The sequence below is a fragment of the Ciconia boyciana genome, chromosome 1, assembly GCF_034638445.1.
Source record: "Ciconia boyciana chromosome 1, ASM3463844v1, whole genome shotgun sequence".
NCBI classification, from domain to species: domain Eukaryota; kingdom Metazoa; phylum Chordata; class Aves; order Ciconiiformes; family Ciconiidae; genus Ciconia; species Ciconia boyciana.
In genome coordinates this window covers 34,817,169-34,838,963 of record NC_132934.1, presented here as the reverse complement: position 1 = coordinate 34,838,963, position 21,795 = coordinate 34,817,169, and the positions used below count along the sequence as shown (strand labels likewise).

At 40.8% G+C, this 21,795-nt stretch overlaps 1 protein-coding gene across 1 annotated transcript in view; it reads right to left on the bottom strand.

Annotated features, from left to right (window-relative positions):
* Positions 1-21,795, bottom strand: part of ANO6 (anoctamin 6) — a 74,255-nt gene that overhangs the window by 13,520 nt on the left and 38,940 nt on the right. Inside the window, exons 4-12 of the mRNA XM_072876520.1 lie at positions 13,734-13,799; positions 11,865-12,143; positions 11,394-11,507; positions 9,446-9,561; positions 8,857-8,991; positions 7,432-7,537; positions 6,148-6,208; positions 2,504-2,649; positions 933-1,010 (exon numbers count right to left, since the gene is read on the bottom strand). Of these exons, the coding sequence (XP_072732621.1) occupies positions 933-1,010; positions 2,504-2,649; positions 6,148-6,208; positions 7,432-7,537; positions 8,857-8,991; positions 9,446-9,561; positions 11,394-11,507; positions 11,865-12,143; positions 13,734-13,799 (1,101 nt within the window). The remainder of the gene's footprint in view (positions 1-932; positions 1,011-2,503; positions 2,650-6,147; positions 6,209-7,431; positions 7,538-8,856; positions 8,992-9,445; positions 9,562-11,393; positions 11,508-11,864; positions 12,144-13,733; positions 13,800-21,795) is intronic.

Sequence of the window (21,795 nt, the reverse complement as noted above, 5' to 3'; positions counted from 1 at the left end):
TCTCTAGCTGTTATTCAGATTGAGGTCCATAGAGCTGTGAATCTTTTTTTCACTATCTCTGCAAACTGCCATGAATCCACCTATCTCCCTCCTCCCTGCACATAATAAGAGAGTGCAGTAAAACAAATGACAAACCCAGACCAAATCTCTTCCCTTCATCCTGAAGTCCTGCCTATTTAAATCCAACAGCAAGCCAGTATTCCTTCTTTCCTTTGTGTTTCAGATGTGTTAACATTGAGGCTCTCCTGGGCTGCCAGCCACCGCTCAATCTCCTATCTGTCTCCTATCACCTAGGATGAGGTCTTTTCCAGCTGCTGTTTGTGCTACAGGTGAGGAGGGCACACAGCATGCTAAAACACTGAGCTTTTCAAGGCGATCTCTCTGGGCATGCTCACCATGTTAGATATTGTTTCATGGGTAACTGGACTGCTCTCAAGTTTTAGTTGTAATTAAAGCAGCAGCTCTGGAAGATTAGAGAGCACCCAGCTTTGCTCTGCTAAGTGAAACGAAAACCCTGAAAGAGGCCCAGGACTGTGAGACATGATATTGAAGCAAACGGCTGGAACAAGTAGGACAGAAACTGGCAGGGGGAAGAGCATATAAACCAAAGTCTTGCCCCTGCTCCGCCCAAAAGCAATGACATTTATCTTCAAATAATGAGCGAAAAACCCATGGACCACATTCACAAGCATAACTCACACCTGCAGGGTATTTTGCCATATTTTCTATTGACTGTACGGTAATGAGTATTCGGTGACTACAGTTACCTTCTCCATGTCAGTCCACACCTTACGGGCTTGGTTTACACATCAGATGGAAATCCAGCTGAACCTGTTCCTTTGTTATCTTTTGTTCAGTTCAGGAGGTTCTCTTTTTAGACACTTACTAGAGAAGTGAATTCATGAGGTGAAAGAATAAGAGGAGAACTTTACCCAGAAGAAGACTGCACTTGTACAGAAAGTCATCCGTACACACTTCCCACAGGCAGTGTATGGCACATGTTCTTCTTGCTGTAAAAAATTTAGAAACAGGTCAAGGATGCACCCAATCTTTTCTTCATATTTTTTGGGTGCTGCAAAGGGTGCTGCAATTGAACCCTTTATGATATTGAGGGCAGAAAAAAGGAAAGAAGCCTCTGGTTTTGTTTCCTTTCCTGCTTTGTTGTCCTGGAAACTCACACTTATTCATGATTTCAAAAGTCTTGCCTGATTACATGTGTCTTTTTTTTTTTGTGCCCATTCGAAGATAAAAATGATTGCCATAAAGGCTGAGTGTCCTCAGCTCTTACTGACTTCAGCTATGACAGGGTGCATAGTCCTTTTCAATGGACCCATCCTTCTTGGCTGATCATGGCATCCAAGGCCATTAGCTTTCAAACATCATTGGCTAAAATTAGCAGGCACTAAAATTTTGGTCCTTCATCTCTGTATTTCTCAATTTATCCCATAGGAATGATGGGATGGCTTTCCCAAGGAAAATGCCTACCTCAGTGTGGTGGTGTGAAAATTCACCGAGTCTTTATAGGATCTCTGAGGATCAAAATCATTATGTTTTAGTATATTCTTCACTCTTTGAACTGTCTGAATGGAACTTTCTAGCTATGACTCTATACATTAAAGGTGGCATAGGTTTATAAGCTTTTAAAAAGAACCAGGTTTTGTGTAGTACAAGATATAAAAAGAAGATCTATATAGGATAGTTCCAACTATGGCAGTTAATTTTGCGACTTTTCAAGTGCCCTCTAATAAACATTAGTATAATGTGGATGGAATGTGAAAGCAATGCAAATGATCAGATAAACACCAGAGTAATATATTGACAGAGAATAGTAAAAAGAAAAGCTGAGCTGGAGTGAGCTACAGAAGCTAAAGCTACTCAAAATGTGTAATAAATAGAGATCTAAACTAAGATCCTCATAAATATGAATCCTATTTCATTGAAATGAGGATTATCCTTGTCCCTGTGAGTTTGCTGTTATTAATCGTAATTGCATCCACATGCACTTAGCAACAACACCTATTTATACATGTTTCAAACAGAAACATCTTTGGTTAAAAAAACAGTCTTGGCATGACATATAATGTAACATTTTTCCCTCTATTTCACCCTGTTTTCCTGATGCATTCTTAGGGAAAGATAGCAAATGCTCTGTGATCTTGGCCTCTGGCAGCAACACTGAATCATTTCTTGGGGGATTTAATAAAGTAGATTTAGTCTCCTAAGCTGGGGACGATGCCTGCTTCTGTTTGTTTATTTATGACACAGGAACCTCAGCAGTGCAAGCTCCTCAAACAGGCAACTACTGTAAGGTGCCTACAGTTAGGTACAAATTCCCTCCCACACATCTTTACTTTATAAGTTCACTATTTCCAGGCCCGCTTATCAACTCTCCTTGAAGCACTGCTGATTTATACCGCTCCAGTCTAGATTCACCATTTTCATAGGGTCCTCTCACAACATGTCTATTGCAGTAGCCATCACCAGTTATCAAAATACTCCTTACCTGTGTGGTTTCATTCATTACTACATGAGTGCACCGAGCTTCGTATTCTGGGCGAACTTGTTCTTCTTGCTCTAAGTACTCCACTGTGTCCCATTCATACTCCAGTTCAGCCTGCCGTCGCTTCCAAAACTCCAAAAACAAAGTAACTGTCCAGAAGATAAACAAAGTGAGCAATACCATGTGAGCGTTAGACACTGCTTGACCCCCTGGGCTATAACATACAGATTTCCACAGACATGGAACAAAACCCTTCTTGGCTAACGTGATGGTGAAAATAACTGGATCTACTTCTTTATGCAATTATTGCTTTGGATATATAGGTACTTTAATATCCTGGGGTAAATCCAGGATAGTATCCAGGTAGAGAAACCCAGGGTAAATGGTGTTGTAAGCACATGCTAAAGAATAAAGATGAATTTATTTGCTTTCTGCCTAAGGCTAGAATATGAGCACTTTGGATTTCCTATCATAGACTGCTTTTGAAAAAGTTTATCATGGGATGACTAAGAAAGCAAGTTGGTTGGATAGGTGAAGACAAAATGCTGGGGAGTGCAGGGCTCCTAGAAAAGAAGAACTCAGTATGCCAAAAATTGCCACAAGGAAAAGCTCATGTTCATTCAGTCTGCAATTTTTGTGTGGACAAATTAGCAGTTTGCAAACTACAAGAACCAATGATGGTTCAGGTAAAGCGGTTGAAACACAGCTATCTTTCCTCCTCTGCTAGCATGAATCTGAATCTCCACTGCCTGGTCTTCTTGCATGGCATGGAGCTTAGAAACTGTCTGGGCTGGGTCAGCAGTTTCCCTGGACTGTGCTCCTACAACTGGAAGCACTGGGGGACCAGGTACACAGACGCCTAAGTGGTACGGGCTAGACAGGAATCCAGCCAAACTCATTACCTTGGCCTGAGACATGATGCAGGTAGATCTGGCAGCAGAGGCAATGACAGACCCGGCTGAGAAGGCTGGGAGAAGCTGGGGATGATGGGTGTCAGTACCACCAGTCAGCTTCCCAGTACACCCGGATGCTTTATTAATGAAGACAGTGCATCCTCAGATTAAACGAGTGGTGTGGCTCTGCAGCACTGCCTCCAGGAGGAGTTAGTATCCCTTCCCTGCACTCCTCTTTACTCCCATTGTCTGGGAGTAATTAACCCTAAAAGTGTTTTTTTTTATTAGTTTGGCCCCTCATCCTGAATGATGAAACGTTAATGGCATGCAGTTACAAGTCCAAACATTAAAGTTTATTTCCAAAATCAGGTGTGGTCAATAAACCCCAAACTGAAGCATTTAAAAACCAGAAAATTCCATGGGCTGGGCTGTGAGATGACCTTGGCATCTGCACACAGGCAAAACCCCAGGAAACCCTCCTCCCCTGATTATTCAGGGGCCTCTTTCACAAGGACTTCTCCACTACTTCATGCTTAGAGGCACAAAGGCCATTCCGAGCAGTGAGCCAGAGGATCACATCTGCCTTCTCCTGCAGAGCAAGACTGGTCTTCCATAAACCTCTAACTGCTGCCCAGCCCAAACCACAGGAAGCTACAGGCTATCCTGATTTGCTCCATCTGCAAATCCAGCTGCTGCTGGGGAGTCCAGAAGTGCAGGGCTTCCTTCTGGGATAGCCTCTGTGCTAACAGCAAAAGAAGTTTTTTGAGTTCAAATAACATGTAGACATGGCACTTCGGGACATAGTTTAGTAGGCATGGAGGTGCTGGGGTGATGGTTGGACTAGATGATCTTAGAGGTCTTTCCCAACTTTAATGATTCTATGATTCTATAAGGGCACATCACATGGGGACAGCTCGCTCAGCCCCAATACAAAGAAAACTTCTACTAGCTAAAATAAGCCAGCAGCCAAGTTGCATCTTTCAGAGCAGGGAAGAAGCTGCTGCTGGATTTCACGTTTTCCTTTTATTTTGAACCAGCATTTTTTTAACAGTGGAAACAAACGATGTTTCAGAATCAGGAGATCTGAGCGCTAATTCCACCTCACATTGTCCCCTTTCACGTGTCCCTCAACGCTGCCATGCAGTATGGCCCAGGCATTCTGTCTATTCAGCCAAGGACTGAAAAGAAATGCCTCCACTGGAGAACATTTGTTTGTTTAACAGATCTTGTTCAGGGAGGGGATCCAGTGAAGGCAGCGAGTGAAGTGGAAGCTGCCTCTTGTTCATGACCTTTGCCAGTATATATGGGAGAAGTGGCAGAAGTGTTGGTCCAGAGCATTAATGTATAAAGGGCTAATTCCTGAAGGTCAAATTCCATGGTGTTTTATAGCCCTTTAAGATCTTTGAAGGGAATAAACTAAAAAAAAAATGCAATTATGAAAAGTGTATTGATGATAATGATGCAATAATATATCTAAAAATCTAATATTATTTTAATTGTTTTGGACCAGAAGGTCTACAAAAGTATTAGAACAAGATGAAAATTACAGCTGGAATTCCTCCAGGACCATGGTCATTTGGATTCAGTACAATTTTGACTGAATTTCTGTAATACAATTCACCTCTTTATATAGTGGACTTATGACAAGAATACTAATAGACCTTGCAGCCATCACTATAACCATGCAGCTTAACTTTGTAATTATTACTCTTGGAACCATTCTTCAAAACAGGAAACACAATTTTAATTAAAAAGCAAATTGCAAATAAATTAACTATTCAGATGACAGGAGAAGATTACATTAGTATCAAACTTCTAATTTTCTTTTGTTTAGAGAATTTCTTGCTGCTATTTTGATTTTAGTGTATATTTTGAAAGAATTCTTCTTTTTGAAATGATATGCTTCATCTTGTATTTCTTTAGCACAGTAGCTATTTTGAAGTACTTTAGGAGATCATCGGAAAATAAAAATACAATGCGTTTTACAAAGAAAGCAAATTATGTATTCTTGCCAGCCTACATATGAATTCAAAATGTTACATGAGTTATTTTCTCTATAGTATCCTATATACAGACCTAACATTGAACTTATTTTGGTAATTTCTGGATAAGACAGTGCAATAAAAGCCAGTTAACAAAGTTGCTAATATGAAGAAACAAAACCGTTTCTGGGAAAATAAACCTTGCCTAATCCCTTGCATACAGTACCAAATGGTTTCACCCATGGGAAACATCCTGGTTTCAGATACATTTTCTCTGCTAAAAGATAAATCTAGTGCTTGTAACTACTACACTTTTTACAATCAGTTTCTTAAATAAAGACAGGAGGAAAAAATTCTTTGGAAATATAACAAATGACTATTTTTCAATTGCCTTGTGCAGTCAGACAGTTGTTAACAGGCACAGGCAGCTCCAAAACTCTTTGGAAAAAACCCAGCTCCTCTGCCAGATATACTGAAGCATGTGGCTGCTCTGGAACATGAGGCAGCTCTAATCACTTCTCTCAGACTTTTCTCCAAGTCAGACGAAACAAAACAGACACTGAAGACCAACTTAACTTCTACAATTTTTTGTTTTCTTATGATGCTAAAAAAGAGTTCCTGGGAATGTATGTATCTTCTACAGAACTACCTACTAGTGAATTCCTGAGTGCTAGAAAATGAAGTTATTGCAAATTTATCCATGTTTTCTTGGCTGATGCTGGAGGCTTGGCCAAAATTAGATGACAAACTACAGTTGTTGAAATTGACTTACCCCATATTCCCATAAATACTGCAAACACCAGTGTTCCAAAGCTATCAAATATACAGAGTTTCTAGAAAAATGGAAAAGAAAAAAAGGCTTAAAATATAATCAACCATTTTTTTCTTCTACACTGACCCAGAACAGAAGCTGCTTACTGAACATGTTGATTTTTAGCTTTTATGTAGTTTAATAAGCAATCTTTATTGATAGTGTTTCCTCAATTTCTGTCAATGTACACCACCCTCCAGTAAATTAAGGAAATTAAATGCAAAGCCCAGAATTAAAAATATAAGCCAAATATGCAGCAAGAGGATAGTAAAATGATGTGCTATCAAACTTCCTTCCATCTGTTGCATAGGAAGAGGAAAAACAGTGCTTCTCGTCTGGGAACTCAGTATAGAGTTATGTATTTTTAATACAGTCACAAAAAGGCAATGGACACATCTGGTTCTCATGAGCAGGATGACAACAAATCAAGCTAGTTAGTAAAAACACTTTCTGATGAGATACCTCTGTGGTCACAATTTGCCTTTTCTTTCCATCATAGCCTTTTCCCTGTATTCTTATTTCTTTTACCCTTTAAGTGTGCTGAAGCAACACATCAAAGCTGGGCAAAATTGGGAGTGACTGAATCTACGGAAAGGAATGATGAAAGGCTAACATTAGCCTAGTGAGACAAGTTAGTGGAGAAAGACAGACAGGTTCCTCTAGTCAGGAATTCAGAGCAAGAGTCTGGCTGTGTCACGGCTAACGGGACATGGCTGTGTCACAGCTTCTGTCATGGCCCACATCTCCTCCTTGACAACATGGGTCAAATTCAAGGCACGGATCCAGATGATAACTTCTCTGGGGAGGGAGGGGGCAGAATTTAGAAATGTCAAAACATGCTTTAAACATTTCCTTAGCAAAACTGATTCAGAGCTACTGAACCAAGATTTTAGTAATTGAACATGGGTTTTCTTTTTTTTTTCCCAAAAGGAAGAAGTAGCCCCAAATCAAACTGAACGGTTTAATTTTTTATTAAAACCCCCTGTTATTCCCATATCAAATATTTGGGGGCTATATGAAATAAAAAAAAAACCGAACAGATTTTTTCATCTTAGATCAAAGCAGAACAATTATTGCTGTTTCTACTTTTCAAAATTCAGTCGCTGTATCAGAAAGCACAACTATTTGCACAGTTCTAGCAATTCTGCAGGACATTAGTGGAAGAGCAACGTTGTTTTATACGTAGTACTAGAGAAAGTGCAACTAAAGTTCAATAGCATGTCTATAAGCTGTAAATGTAGTTACCTTGGACGATTCACAAGTGATGGTGAGGTTCCAGTAGGTACATACTTTATCACACTGAGGGCACATTATGATATTACCTCCTATGCTGGGATCACATACTTCTTGGCTAAAAACAAAACTAGTCAGTCAATCACCAATACTAAATTCTTTAGTCCTTTTTCGCACCAGAGGACAGTGCAATAACCTCAGGAAAACGAGAAATAATTTACCAGTGATCCACTCTCAAGAATTCCCACCCCCGTTGGCAACACATCCCCATTTCCATTCTTAGTCCTCATCTCAAAAATGGATGACATGAGGGGAAAATAATTTCCATCCCTTGTACGTGTTGGTAATTCTCAAAACTGCTCACATTAAAAATGAAACAACTCTTCAAAGATCTCACACTCTTCAATAGGAAACCCACACTTGCATGCTCATGTGGGCTATCATAGCAAGTCCGAGGGGAGAAGGAAGAGGAATACTGCCTACCAGAGCAAGGAACAGCTGCAGAACCAAAATAGCTACCTAGTCCCTGTGGACTTCTAAGGAGGATCAGATTGGAAAACGTGCAGAGGAGGGCTGCTAGGGTGATTCAAGGAATGGCGGATCTGTCTCCTAAGAGATGGCAAAAGAGTTTGGCTTATCTAACCTAGTACGGTGGAGGCTGAAAGGTGATGTAATTGCTTTCTATAAATACATCAGCAGGGTAAACATCAGGGAGGGAGATGAACTACTTAGCTAAATGATAATACTGGCATAAGACTAGATGGGTATAAATTTGCCACAGGAGTGGAGCTGTGGCACAGCCCTTCAGCGTGTTTTGTAAAGATGAACACCCTTCCTGAAGGGGGTATACAGTGTGATGGCCTGCAGAGGACTTGGCACAATGACCCAGGAAAAAACACCTGGGACATTGTGGCATGGTTGAATTTTGTCATGTTCTGATGAGGGAATATGTGTCATGACTATGCCCCTCCTCCCAACGTATCCTGGGCAGCTGAAGCCCCCTGTGCTGTTGCTCTTCCTCTAGTCTTCTCTCAAAACAGAGGAGAGAAATTTTGGGGGTCTTATCAAAGTCTTTGGATATCTCCTTTAAGGATTACCACAGTGAAAATGATGTGTTACAGCACTTTGTGTTGACTTCTGACTGTCACTCTTTTCTACCTGTTTCTACACCAGGTGTGGTGAACCTAGTGCAAGATATAAATAAAATGATGAAATAACAAACTCTCAGACATCTATCGCTGTAGTGGTCCACGGACATCCATTACTCTTCTAGCTCACATTTTATGCCTTTACCTTCAAATCCACAACCGTTGCTGTTCTCAAACCCTTCCATTTTGCCTCTTTTATTATGCAGTGTCTTGTAAAGCCTATACAGTCCCCTTTTGTAGGGGACTGATCAAAATTGCATGTAATATTAAAATAGGCCTGATCAGGTACCTCCATGTGCAGTTGTCCTTTGTCAGGCATCCATACAGAAAACAGCCAACTCCTACAACTGCAGCCACGATCAGCATATTAGTGTAAAAGCCCAGCCAAGCAAAGTAGATTCCAATTTTCTCTCCATAGTATTTCCTGTGGAGGGGAAAGTTTTTTTTCTGAAATCCAAGTAAATTCACATTTCTGTTTCAAATGGCTTGTCATTTCAGACATTTTGTGCCAACTCATATTGTCATATTCAATGACAATTGAATATGAACTTTGGTTTGAACTTTGGGGTTGCAGAAGTATTACAGCTGGGTATTTCTATTACCACTTTTATGCTCTTATAAGGGGATAGGAAAGGGAGGGGAAAAAAAGGAAAAAGAGAGAAAGATCATACCTTGCAAAGAAAAATTTCAAGTGGTTGCCTTTTCATGAATTGGTTTATCATGAAACCATGCTCAAAAAATGCTCCCATGCATGAGCTGATAGGGGTGTATGCACCTGCCCTCAGAACTGAGCTGTGCCTCTTTGACATCCCCAAAACCAGACCGGTTATGTAAATTCCCAGTTCCCTCTGCATTAGTGCAGCCCCAGTCACACCAACCTGATGAAATCCAGGGGCTGCAATTTGAAAATATTTTTAGGATGAGCCCATTCTCTGTAGAGAAGATATCGCTCACTTGGGCAGTTGGGGTCGGTTGACAGGTGCCTAAAACTAGACTGCAAAACAGAAAGAGCATGAGAAGAAGATACCATTAATCTAACCAGCACAGATCAGCTCTCATCTCTGCAGACCCCGTGCCGTGGAGCCAGAGCCTGGAATAGCCTTTTTGCCCACTCTCACTGCAAGCCAGGAATCGGAGCAGGAAGGCAGCTCTGGGAGTGCACCAGGATCCAGGATAGAAGGTTGTCAGAAAGGCACCGAATCCTAAAGCAAACGCTTACATATGTGAGCTGAAAATAACAGACTCATCATGAACTTAAATCTAAGCACATGTCAGTGTCTTGGCACTTAGGAATAGAAAACAGAAAAGGATCCTTTCTAATTAGAGAACAGGACTGAATGAAAATGGATTTTAAGTAGCTCTAACATGCTTTGCTTCAAAATAGTATTGTACTGGAATGAAGGCTGGAAAGTCTGAGGGATAAATCCAGTGCTTCTAGTCTCTGTTTTAAATTTAAAAGAGAGTTCACATGGAGATAATCCTTGTGGTTTTTACTAGGTTATTTGAAAACCTATTTCAATAAAGCCTATCTTATTTGAGGGAATTTTCCATTCTGTATCTGCGATGCAAGAAGACAAGTGACATTTGTAGACACCTATAGGCTACTTTTGATTTTCAGAGTAGCTGTGATATATAATTTTAATTGTATAAAAAGACAGTCATTCATTACTAGGCATACTGAGTCCAAATTCCCCATGCCATGATAGAAATAGCCTGCAAGGCAGGTCTTAAATCTTTAAAAGGAAACCTTAAAAATGGATAGTCACGAATTATATTAATTCTGCCCTGTAAAGCTTTGGGTTACTTACAAGAAACATGATTTGTCTTGATTCTGCCTTAAAGATTTCCTTGAAATCCTTGGAGGCCTCCTGACTATTTTAAGCAGAGTCCAAACAGTCCTGACCTCCCATGTTCTCAGTGTCTTCTCAACAGAACACACCTCGGACACAGAAGGGTGGCTTGGATGGGGAGGAGGTGTGGGGGTGTGGGTACATAATAGATATAATGCAGAAAATCAACCCTCAGTCTTACTGTATCCCATTTGGAGCCTCACATGGAGTTTTTCCTTAGTCAAATACTCTGAAATCTGATTTTTTTTTTCTCCTTCATTTTCTTTTTCTGTGCCTTTGTATGCAGAACAATTTTCAGTATAACTTGCCTCTTTAAATGATATACTTTAAAAACCTTCAGAAGTGTAGACACAAAAGCTGGATTTCTTATTATTGCAAGATGAAATTCAACCCAGTTCAGCTTTTCTCCACATGACTCTGACATCACCTGTGAGGTGCTGGACCGGCCGGACAGAGCCTTCCTGCAGAAACATGAGCTTCCCTGCACGTCTCTCGCAATGTTTGGGAGCTGTGGGAATGTTTCTCACTGTGTGAGACTGTCACGCATCCTAAGATGAGATTTGTATTCTACATCTTTCTTAAAAATGTTCATATTTGATATGAATTTAAAGACTGAAAAATTGAATAATAAAAAAAAGGGACAATGTTAAAATTGATTTAGAACTGATGATACAGTGCATCATGGGAACTATCACTCAGGCCAGGCATTTTACTGAACTACATCTCCCATAGAATACAAGGTTAACACCTCCTAAATGAAATATGTTGTTTTTCAGTTATGGAGCTACATTTTTAACCAACAGTGCTTTGGAAGAAAATCTCTTTAGCCAAACTATATCCTATTCTACTATGTGGATATAATAACCAGTCAAGCAGTAAGGCAATCAATAGTGTTTGTATCTTTTGATATAAACCCCGCGGATATAGTTAAGACCTCTATTTCAAAATATATTTTAGTTACAAGCACTGGACTTACGTCATGAAGGGGAAATGCCGCTTTGTAGATTCCAGTGTCCAGTAATTTGTTAATGCCAAACTTTTTCACATTGTTTTTGATTGCATATTCCACACGGGACAGGATAAAATGAACCTGAAATTTAGAAAATATTTTTGTGTCTCTTGCAACCTGAAAGTAATCATACACAGCTATACCTGTTTCAGCATATAATTGAGTTAGGAAAGGGTAAGCAGTGCAGACAAAATTAATTGCACAGGCTACATGAACCATTCAAATCCCCCCTTTAAATTCAGGTGGAACAGAAATGGGACAAATGTAACGAATGTTTTCCTTCTGGATTCTGCAGGCTGTTCCATAAATGACACAGGACTATTGCATCCCAAATATTTCTAATTTTTCAGGATGCTCTCATGAAGGTAACTGCACTGATTTGATTACAGGAATGTTTTCTTTTTAAGATTTAATGCTAGAAATACTCCATGGACTTACAATTCGGCTTCTAGTTGCAGGATTGAAAAATGTGTCTTTGTCTTGAATATAAAAGTTGGAGAAATGTTCCTTTTGAAAAGGGGCAGTGAAAAACTCTTGCTCAGGTTTGATGATATTTTCATCCACTCTGAAGAGTCTACTAAACCAGCTGAAAGCTGAGTCTCGAATTTTCAGGTCATTGGGTTGCAGAGGCAATTTGATGTGCATAACCTCGGCGTATGTGCACAGCACTTCCCAAGGTGCGTGCACTTTCACAAAAATAAGTTTTTCATCCAAAACCTAAAATGAAAGAATATTAAAAATATGTGTGTGGGAAAATGAAAGCAAAGGATTTTTCATAACACTTCTTAAACTATCCAGAATTTTCTTTCTCTTTACAGCTCATAGATGACCTATTCAAAGCCGCATGCTTTGTCCATCTCGGCGAGTGTATCATTAGCTTTGTAAAAGCACTGACAGGAGGTGGAAACACTCCAGCATATAAAGGCATATAAAGTATATAAAAAAAGACAGCTAAATGTTCCCTTAATGCTTAATGTTTACGTCTCTGCAAAGTATTTTACAAAGCAATTTAAGTTCAACAAAGCTTCCCCCCTACGGGTTAATTAGGAGTGTTTGTACTTGTAGCCTGGCAGGGCAGCTGTGGCTTTGGAGCTGTCAGTGACTCCCCAGCACTTCAAGTACAACTCCAGAGTGACATGACTTGATGGAAGCAGGCTAGGCACCCACGGGTGCTCCTGGGCAACATGAATTCCCAGCTTCGTAGGGAGAATGGGGAGAGGGAAAGGGGAATCAGCCGAGACTACTGAGAAAGACAGCACAGGGCACATTTGCTCCCGGTTGCATGCCCAAACTAGCACCAGTATGCAGTGGGAACCGTGATAGCCACTCTTGTCTCCTGTCTACACATCGCCTGTAGGCCTTCTATTGACACCCTGCGTTAGTGAGTCTCAGCCACACGAAATTACATTATGCAGCTCGTTGAGTATATTCAGTTATTATCACAGTAGAATTATTGAAAACTGCAAAATTGTATAGCAACAGGTCCGTGTCAGACTTAAAGCAAGCAGTTTACTTTCTTATGAATGTGAAGAGCCAGACTGCATCCTTGGATGTGCAGCAGGAGCTCTTACTGCAGAAATCAAGTAAATACCATGATGCCATGTATTCTGAGTCTAATTTGGGAGGAAGGGGCAAAATGACCTTTTCTGGAGCCCGCTATAGACTACCAAACTACAGTAATTTTAGACTGGAAGTGATTGTCCTGGATGGGGAGACCTGGATGGAGCGCTGCAGCCCTGCAGGGCAGGAAGGAAAGGGCTCTGAGGGGCTTTAACCCTCCCTGCAAGAGACAGCAGCTCCGGCAGCTGGTGTGCATTATCACAGCGCTCGTGAACTGCCCGCAGGTGACTTCGCAGCCCAAAATATACAAAGCTTGATGGTTACAACTGTTTGCACTGCGCCAGGCCCTGCAAGGAGCAGGGTCACATGCAGGAGCCCTGCGCTGCTCTCCTGGCAGGGGAATTCTGCCTCGGACACCCACTGGCTTCCCACACATCCTACACAGCCAGAGTAGGGGGAGAACCTCTCCTCAGAGTGTAGCAGTAATTTTTATCTTCCAAGCACTGAGCAAACACAACCTATTTAAACTCCCCGCTTCCTATCTTTTACTTTGCAGAGGAAGGAACAGACAGAAAGTTTAAAAGATTTTGCATCAGATCACAGAGATGCTACTGATGGAAAAAAGGTGGGCCTTTTTCTCCTGAGAGGAGAGGAAAGTTACAGTAGGTTCATATATCCAGTTTCCTTATTCCTATAGGGGCAGCTTTGCTTTTAGACATAGCCGATCACACAGGGACGAGCACTCACCGATCTTGTTGCTTCAAGTTGCAAGCCGTTGTTTATCAGGTTTGATTCATATGCTTGTCTCTTCCTCTGTTAAAAGGTATTGAACACTGTAAAACATCTGTTCCAAATTTCGCAAATACGTATGCATAGAAGAATGGAATTGCCTCCCAAAACAAAGAATCATTAGGTTGTTATCTCTATAGCCCACTTGACAGCTACTGTGGTGATAGGTACAGTCTTACCTACTAACCCAGATCAGGTCTTTTTTAATCTGATAAGCAATGTTGCCCTCAAATGCAATTCTGGAAAATTCACCCTCTTAGTTTCTGGTACATTACGGAGGTAAAAATGTGCCCTAAATTTTGAATTTTGAGAGCACCTATCCTTCACCTTTAGTCACTAATTGAACTACTGACGGCAGCCGCCTGCCCCCCATTGATCTGCCCTTTAGAAAGTCTTAATCTCAAGGGCTTTACATCCCATTTCCTTCCAGCAACCTGGAACTTTATTCTTCTTTCACAGTAATCATATGTGTTCACACAGTGGTTCAAACTGTAGTAGTCCTCTACATTTTAGTCCATGGATAAGCATCCTCAAAGGAAGAAGCTGAGAGCTGTAGCACTTGTAGAGTCAGTGGTGCTATTCTAGGAGCATTCCATGTCCCCAGATGGACATGACAAGTTTTCCTCAGTGAAGATGAAATTCATGGATCATTTTAATTTCACTTCACAGTACCAGCACTTAGCAGTTAGTGAGTTACAAAAAATCTGAAATGTCTTTGCAATCTTGAATTTGCTTCTCCACACACGACATCCCCACAAAAAACACACAGAGACAAGTAGCCCCTCTCCCCTCAAAATATGAGATATACAACTCCATAAGGGATTTATAAGAAGTTTTGAAACTTAATGTGAAGTAATCCAATTTAAAAGCTATCTGCATCAATTGGATCATTCCCCAATGAGCTATTTGTTTGTGTAAGTCAAGGCTAGCCAGCTCTCCTCGGACTACAGACTGCATGTCAAAATATCAGCGTGGGTAAGGGGGGGCACCTGTAGGTAGCTGGGGCCGGGGGGGAGGCTTCTATGAGCACTTTGCCAGAAGGAGATTACATTAATCCACTGGGGACTGATGGCTTTATTTCTGAACCGGGCTAGGCTAGGCATGCAGCAATGTTCTCAGAGTGACTTGGTGTTACTACTTTCTTACTCCCAGATTGCTTTCATGCCACTGGCCAATTTTTTGGTTGTTTATAAGCCCTGTGCTTAAGGGATTTTTGCCTACCGCTACTGGAACTTTGAGTTTTTAAAAGAAGAATGGTCCAATGGTTTCTGTCGCCTGGTCCTCTATAGCCAGACTAACTGCCTTAAGATCTGTGCTTAAGATCTAGTCCTGTTGCTATTGTGAAGGACCAGAGTCAATGAATGACCCTTTAGATAAAGATTTAGGAACTTGGATAGGTACATGGAAACTGGTCTTCAGGACCAGACCCAAGACCTACCCACTCTAAGGGGCAAAATCAAAAAGGACAAATATCTTCAGGAGTTCCACAGGAACAGGTCAGTTGTATCTCCACATAAGTTTTATCCAGTTTTTTAATGTTTAAAGGCTGTTGTAAGTCCCCAAAGCAGAAAAAACTATTTTTCCAAAACTCTAGCAAGTCTTGGAATTAATAATTATAAAACTTAATAATATAAACAGCCCACCCCATTTATATTTGTTAGTGCTCAGCTGCAGCACCTGTTTGTGGCAATGATCACGACGGACTAATTTCATATTTTGTTAAAAGGTATTTTTTAAATCTCTTTCGGGTTTTCTGTCTTTTTATTCCAGTGAATACCACCTTCTTCTCAGCTTAAGGACAAGAAAAGCCAAATCTTTCAATGTTTTCTTCTTTCATCAATACTTATCACGTTTCTCCTTATTCCTCTCTTTTCTCAAGATAAAACCACAATCCCAAACTTTGAAAGCACTCTTCGTGGAGGTATCTCTCCATGTCCTATTAATCCACTTGTTTATTGGTGACAGTATAATGCTCTTTATATTTCCTGTGACATCTAAGTCTCCTCCTTGTACTAACAGCACCAACTTAGAATCCCAAATGTGAATGAGTTTTTTCCTTGCAGTAACATATTTCCTTGCTTTTTTCAACATTTCATAGGTAATAGTGCTCTCCATTCTCCTTCAAAGCTAAAGGCTCACAGTCATCTTGGCTTCTGAGTAAACTACAGAATAATTTCCTCCGCAATTTTTGGTATACCATACCTCAATCCCCTTACCAGATCATTAATATATGTAGTACACAACACAGGAGTTGTTCGTTACTCCACTATTAACTCTTCCACCATTTAATCCTATCTTTTTGCTTCTTCCATGTTCACGTGTTCTTTGTAAGGTGAATAATACTGAATCATGAAAATATTTCAACTTGAGTTCTGCTTTGTTTCAGCAAATAAAAATGGCAGAGGGCTAAATACCTGTTTCATTTCTTCCTAAATAGCACAAAGATGGGTGCAGGGCAATTCTCATTTGTAGGAGTCTAATACTTTTTTTTTTTAATCTTACTATTCAGATTGCTTTAATAATTTATTACGGCAAGGAGTTCCCCAAATTAATTTTGCCCTCAAAATCTTAGAGGAATGTTGACAATATTAAGGTCTATAATAATGCATTAATGCAAGTAGTGAGAAACAAAGCCCCTGGGAGCCTTTGCTAATTAGGGGCTTTGCTATTTTATATAAATGATTGAATTATGCGCATGATGATCTATGGAGGAGCTAGACTTTTACCCAGAGGAGTCTATAGTGGTTTTGCATTGACTGGGGAATACAGCATAAAGATATGATAGCTTATTAGGCTGGAAGGTGGAGACCGTCCAAAGTTTATTTTAGTATCTGGCATTTTGCTCAGCTACTTACAAGGCTAAGTTGTAATAATAATGTAACCATGGAAATGCTGCTGACCTAAACCTGACATAGATTTTGATGACTGAATGCCTAGCCAATAGACTAGGACACTATGGGATGCATAATCACATACAATCTTAAGAAAGTGAAAGCATAGTGTAAGTAAATGCCAAGTATTACAGGCATGTAGAAGGGTTAGCTCTTGGGAGCTGCTTTTTCACCATAATGCTTTCAATGTCTGGTGATTGTCGTGCCAAGCTGAGGAGACTAACAAGATTGTGGGTCTGGAAATTGGTAGCAGAGCACTAGCAGTTTTTTTCTCTGTGTTTTGTAAATGGTAGGGAGCACTTGCTTTGATTACAGTGACAGAAGAATGCCAACTCATATCTTTGTTTAGTTTATTTTGTGCAAAAAGTTCTCCACAGCAATATCCGCGTGGCTTCAGGGGACAAATCCTAATGAGGAAGGAGTGCTTGAATAGCCACCTCTGCCTACCTGACAGGCAACAGATAAATCACAGTCAATAAAAGAAGGAGCATGGGGCCCAAAGCCTTCCCCACAGAAATCAGCTAAAGGGAGTGGAGAGGATCACTGTATCAATATTAGCTGCCAACTCTCACAGTTCCTTTGATGGTATTGGAAGCTTTTCTGAAAGTCCCAGCTGTTAGCATCAGGAAATTAATTGATTGAGAAGCTCTGCTTCTGTAAGCTTCTTTCCTTTATGTTTGAAGATAATCATAAAAATGTGAAGCAGAATATGCTATAAAGGCAGACACAAAAAAAGTAAACCCAAAGAACTCCAAATACATATTTTCTGAGATACCCTCTGATTTTAAGCCAGCCTCATGATTTTCTGAAACCTGATTCATGACCACACAGAACTGGCAATACTGCAGTCTAGCCCTGCTCTCAACAGTGGCTTCCAGTCACCCTGTTTGGAAAGACCCATTTCTGGTCCTATGAATGTATAACTACAGAGTAACTCCCTCCTTCCATTTGTCTTCCCATCCTTCTGTCATCCTTCCTTCCAACCATTAGGTGAAGAAGTAAAATTTGCGTTTGGAACAGAGATTTTATTTCAGTGAGTTCCTGCTTCAAAACCAATCCATCGAGCAGGGACCAGGGCAGGTGTGGTTGCCCTCCTCCCAGTTTCAAAGGTCCCTTTCATCCTTGTTATCAGACTTTCCTGGGTAGCTTGGCTTGGCACACCACAGGCATGTAGAGCCTGCCATCCTCTACTGCCTCAAATCACCGTGTAAAATGGCACCGAGGTACCCCTCTTTCTGTAAACCCAAGTATCGTCGCCAGTGTGCTAAACAGCAGGAGAAGTACAATTAGTTTTTTAAGTTATCCAAGCTTTTTGTTTGTCAGCTATCTAAACTAAACAAGTCTACAGGCAGGAACTCATTGTTTGCTTATGAAGACAAACTTCTCTAGCCCTGCTGAAGTTCTCCATAAGACCGTACTTAAAAAAAATGATGTGTGCAATATTCTCTGTGAATTATAGTTTTCCTTTAATTCGAAAAAAAAACCCAAAACAACAACACCTGTCTATTTCTGTGAAGCACAGATTACTTCATGGCTGGAAATGAAGGTTTTGCCCACTTTACTACTTAAATTACTGACAGTCTTTCTGTTTATTTCTGTTGGGGGAAGCAGATGGACTAGAATGTCATTCTGCACCAATCTATTTTTAATTTGACTTTCTGGTGCTGACCCTTTAACTTTCAACAGTGAGCTCCTTGAGGATCCCAACAGACAAAACTGGCATTTTGGAGCAATCCTGGGAAGACTGGTGATATTTAATTTCTATTCTGATGGTAACCTATCCTGACAAATAGGGTACATAAGTTCTAGGTTTAAAAAACATGCTTTGGGCAGGAATGTCAATTGCTTGCAAGGTACAGTTTCTGGAATCTGCTCCTGACAGTTTGATTTTTGCTAGTGTTTGCAAAATTAATTGTATACCAACTTTAAAAGGTTTGGAGTTCAAATTGAGTTGCATATATGAACCTTATCTGCTAACTTTTGAATCTGTAAATTATGTTAGAAACTTCCACGAGGATGTCATTTCAGTAGTTTGACTTTGCCTTCTTTAAACCAGATTTCAGAAACACATGAAAATGAGGGAAGCACAGCACCACTGCACATCTCCAAGTGTTTCAGAATCCCATGGTTTTGTTCCTTCTATCCAAATCACCCTCATGTTTTTAGTTATTTCCTTCTCTCCTCTGAGATGTTCTCCCAAGAATATTGCTAATTAATATAAATTAATGCTGGGCCATTTTCTCAGTTACACTCATGCAATTCTTTTGAAAAAGCACAGAAAGCCATCCAAATCAAATATAATGATGGTCCCAGGACCCAATTCTTCTCTTGCTGCAGAAGAATAGATGGATCTGTACTCTGTTCCTCTGAATGCAGTAAATTGGTTACCTAACAGGCTGAGGTCTGATTTTCAAATCCTTCCCACTAAATTCAGTAGGTGTCTGGGGACTCCTCCGCTCTCAGTATCATACAAAACTACCCAGTGCAGCACTCAAAACTTTTAAGTTCAGAAATGTGGATCTATAGATGTCCACTAACAAGTTAAATTCTGCCCTGACTTCCATGTCATGCAATCAGGTGGGGTGCAGTGTGCGTCAGACAGAATTTGTCCCAGTGACCACACTCCTGGTCCCCACATTTCACAGACCTGTAACATTGCACATGGCCAGTGGAGACCTTGCTGCTGACCTCAGTGAGGTGAGGATTTCACTCTACGAGAACAAACTTCACCGGATCTGCTATTCTTTAATAAGCTGGAGTTTCCAAATTCTGTGAACAATAAACCTCTGGATAATAGCTGTGTAAAACTGTCAGGAGAGTCAAAGAACGAGTAGTATGAGCAAGGAATCTATTCAGGCTTAAAGCACCTTAAAGTATACAAGTACTGCTTATAAAATTTGGCATTTTCAGTTAATCATTGATCAGAGACAGACTGTGACGTATGCAGTATTTAAAGCTGACAGTAAATGGCAATACTCCTCGGTTTGGTATCTTGTATATCATCACAAGGGTAGAAGCATTTGCCCCAGAAAAAAACTATAACCAAATAAAAAACGGTGTCAGTAAAGACAAGCTATCAACTAGGTTTTATGCCAACACTGATGAAACCTTATGTATCTTATTTTGGGCAGCATCATCTCCACACCTTTCTGGGAACTGTGGTAGGCCAAAATGTTAATTCTCTCCCTGGAATTCCAGGGATGCAAAACTGTACCATAAATGTCATTTTCCTTTCCATCTCAGACATAAGGTATATGTGTTTTGTTTCTTCTTTTCAAATATTCTGTTCACATTTATTTCTTTTTTACTTCTCAGTTTCTCTCCCTTCACTCCTAGTATGAGTGTGAGGTAGGTCCCAAGGCAGCGTCCTGCACCCCACTTGGGAGGAGGTACAGGAATAAAAATGTTATCAATCAGTGCCGCCAACATCTGTGCAGCATATGCTTAGGGCATGAAGATTTGCAGCACATACAGCCTCCCCCACTTGCATAGCAAGTGATCTCAAGTGAGATGAAGGACCTCTCTGTCTTGACGTGACTAAAGCATTTGTGTGCTTGGAGCTGACCTGCACCGATCCCATCCTTAAAAAGTTAGAAAGCTTACATCCATTCACATTTTAAAAGCCTGTTCCTCCAGCAATAGATAAAGGAAATGCATTTCTAAACTGATGACACCTGTATGTGAGGCATTAGAGGGAGGGAGCCAGTACTTCCGAGTTGTGTCACAGGAGTTTGGTTATGACCAGGTGACTCATTTCAGCTTATGTGACAGACTCACTGAGCAAAATCCTCTCTTCACTCCCTCTTCTCCTTCCTCCACCTTTCAGTCTGTTTCATGGTCAGCTTTGGATTTTTTCATTAGTTCCCCAGCTCAGTGTCATCACACTTGTAACCTTTGTTCTTGCCCTTGGAAGTCCTCTGTAACTGCCACTTCTTCATCCTTGTCTCTTTCTATGCTTTCTACTGCCCTTTCAGCACCGTATGTGTTCCCAGTATCAAAATTCTCGCCTACGCCTTCCACAGTACCCCTACGGCTTCAGATTCTCCCTGTCCATGGAAATCCTGGCTCTGAAAACCGCTATCACTGCTGTTTTCAGTTTCCTTCTGACACATCCACGTCACCCCAGCCACAGGTCTCAATCTCTTGGCCGTACTTCTGCCCATACAGCCTTTGTTGGCCACTTTGCTGCCAGGCCACACAGCTGGCTCTTGTCCAGCTTGCTGTCCACCAAGACCACGAGGGCCTCTTCCACAGAACTGCTCCCCAGCCACTCAGTCTTCACCTTATCTGATCATGAGTCTAATACACTCTCGTTCTCACATTTGTTGCGTGTAGGTAGACTGCTTCCTCTTCCTCAGCACACCACAGATTCAGTGTGGCTGCAGATCTTTGTAGGACTGAGACCTTTGAAAGTAAACTTTTTTTGCAAGCACCTAGCACATTACCCACAATCTCCTGGTCTAATTACTCATGGTTTAATTCTGGCTAATGTCCTAACATTAATGCTGCACTAAAAACAGTACTCCATTGCTCACATTTAATTTCCATCACTGTTTGGAAAAGACTCTCATTATATTTTTAAGTACATTTGGGCAATGGCCAAATATTACAAACATAAATGTAAAATACTAATTGATAAAAACAATTGTTTCCAAAGGGGCAGCTTTTTGTTTCTAATTACCTCTTTCAATTAATTTTTATTGCTGATCCTGTGATCACATGTAATGCAACACCCACCCACTGCAGGACTCCCTCAAACCCTACTAACGACATTCCTTATGGCTGCCCTGTTAATGCCAACAACACCACGGTGTAATGAATATCAACCAACTTACCTACAGGCCTTTTTACTCCTACTCTTCTCTTTCCTAACTGCAAATCATTATTTGTCTATGAGCTGCTTTCAGTGATATCTTTGTCCTTGCCTGTTTCTACCAGAGGCTGCTGCTGGAACATGGAGCTGCTAAATCAGAGAAGGAAGCAGGTGGGTGGGAGAGCGCAGATGCCAAGGGGACTACAATCCTGTGGATGGATAGTTCTCAAGTAGTTCACAATTAGAATAGCTCAGTGGCATGGCTGAGCTTGTTTTTGTGGCCCTGGGTGCCATAATGAAAGCAGTCATTCGCAGA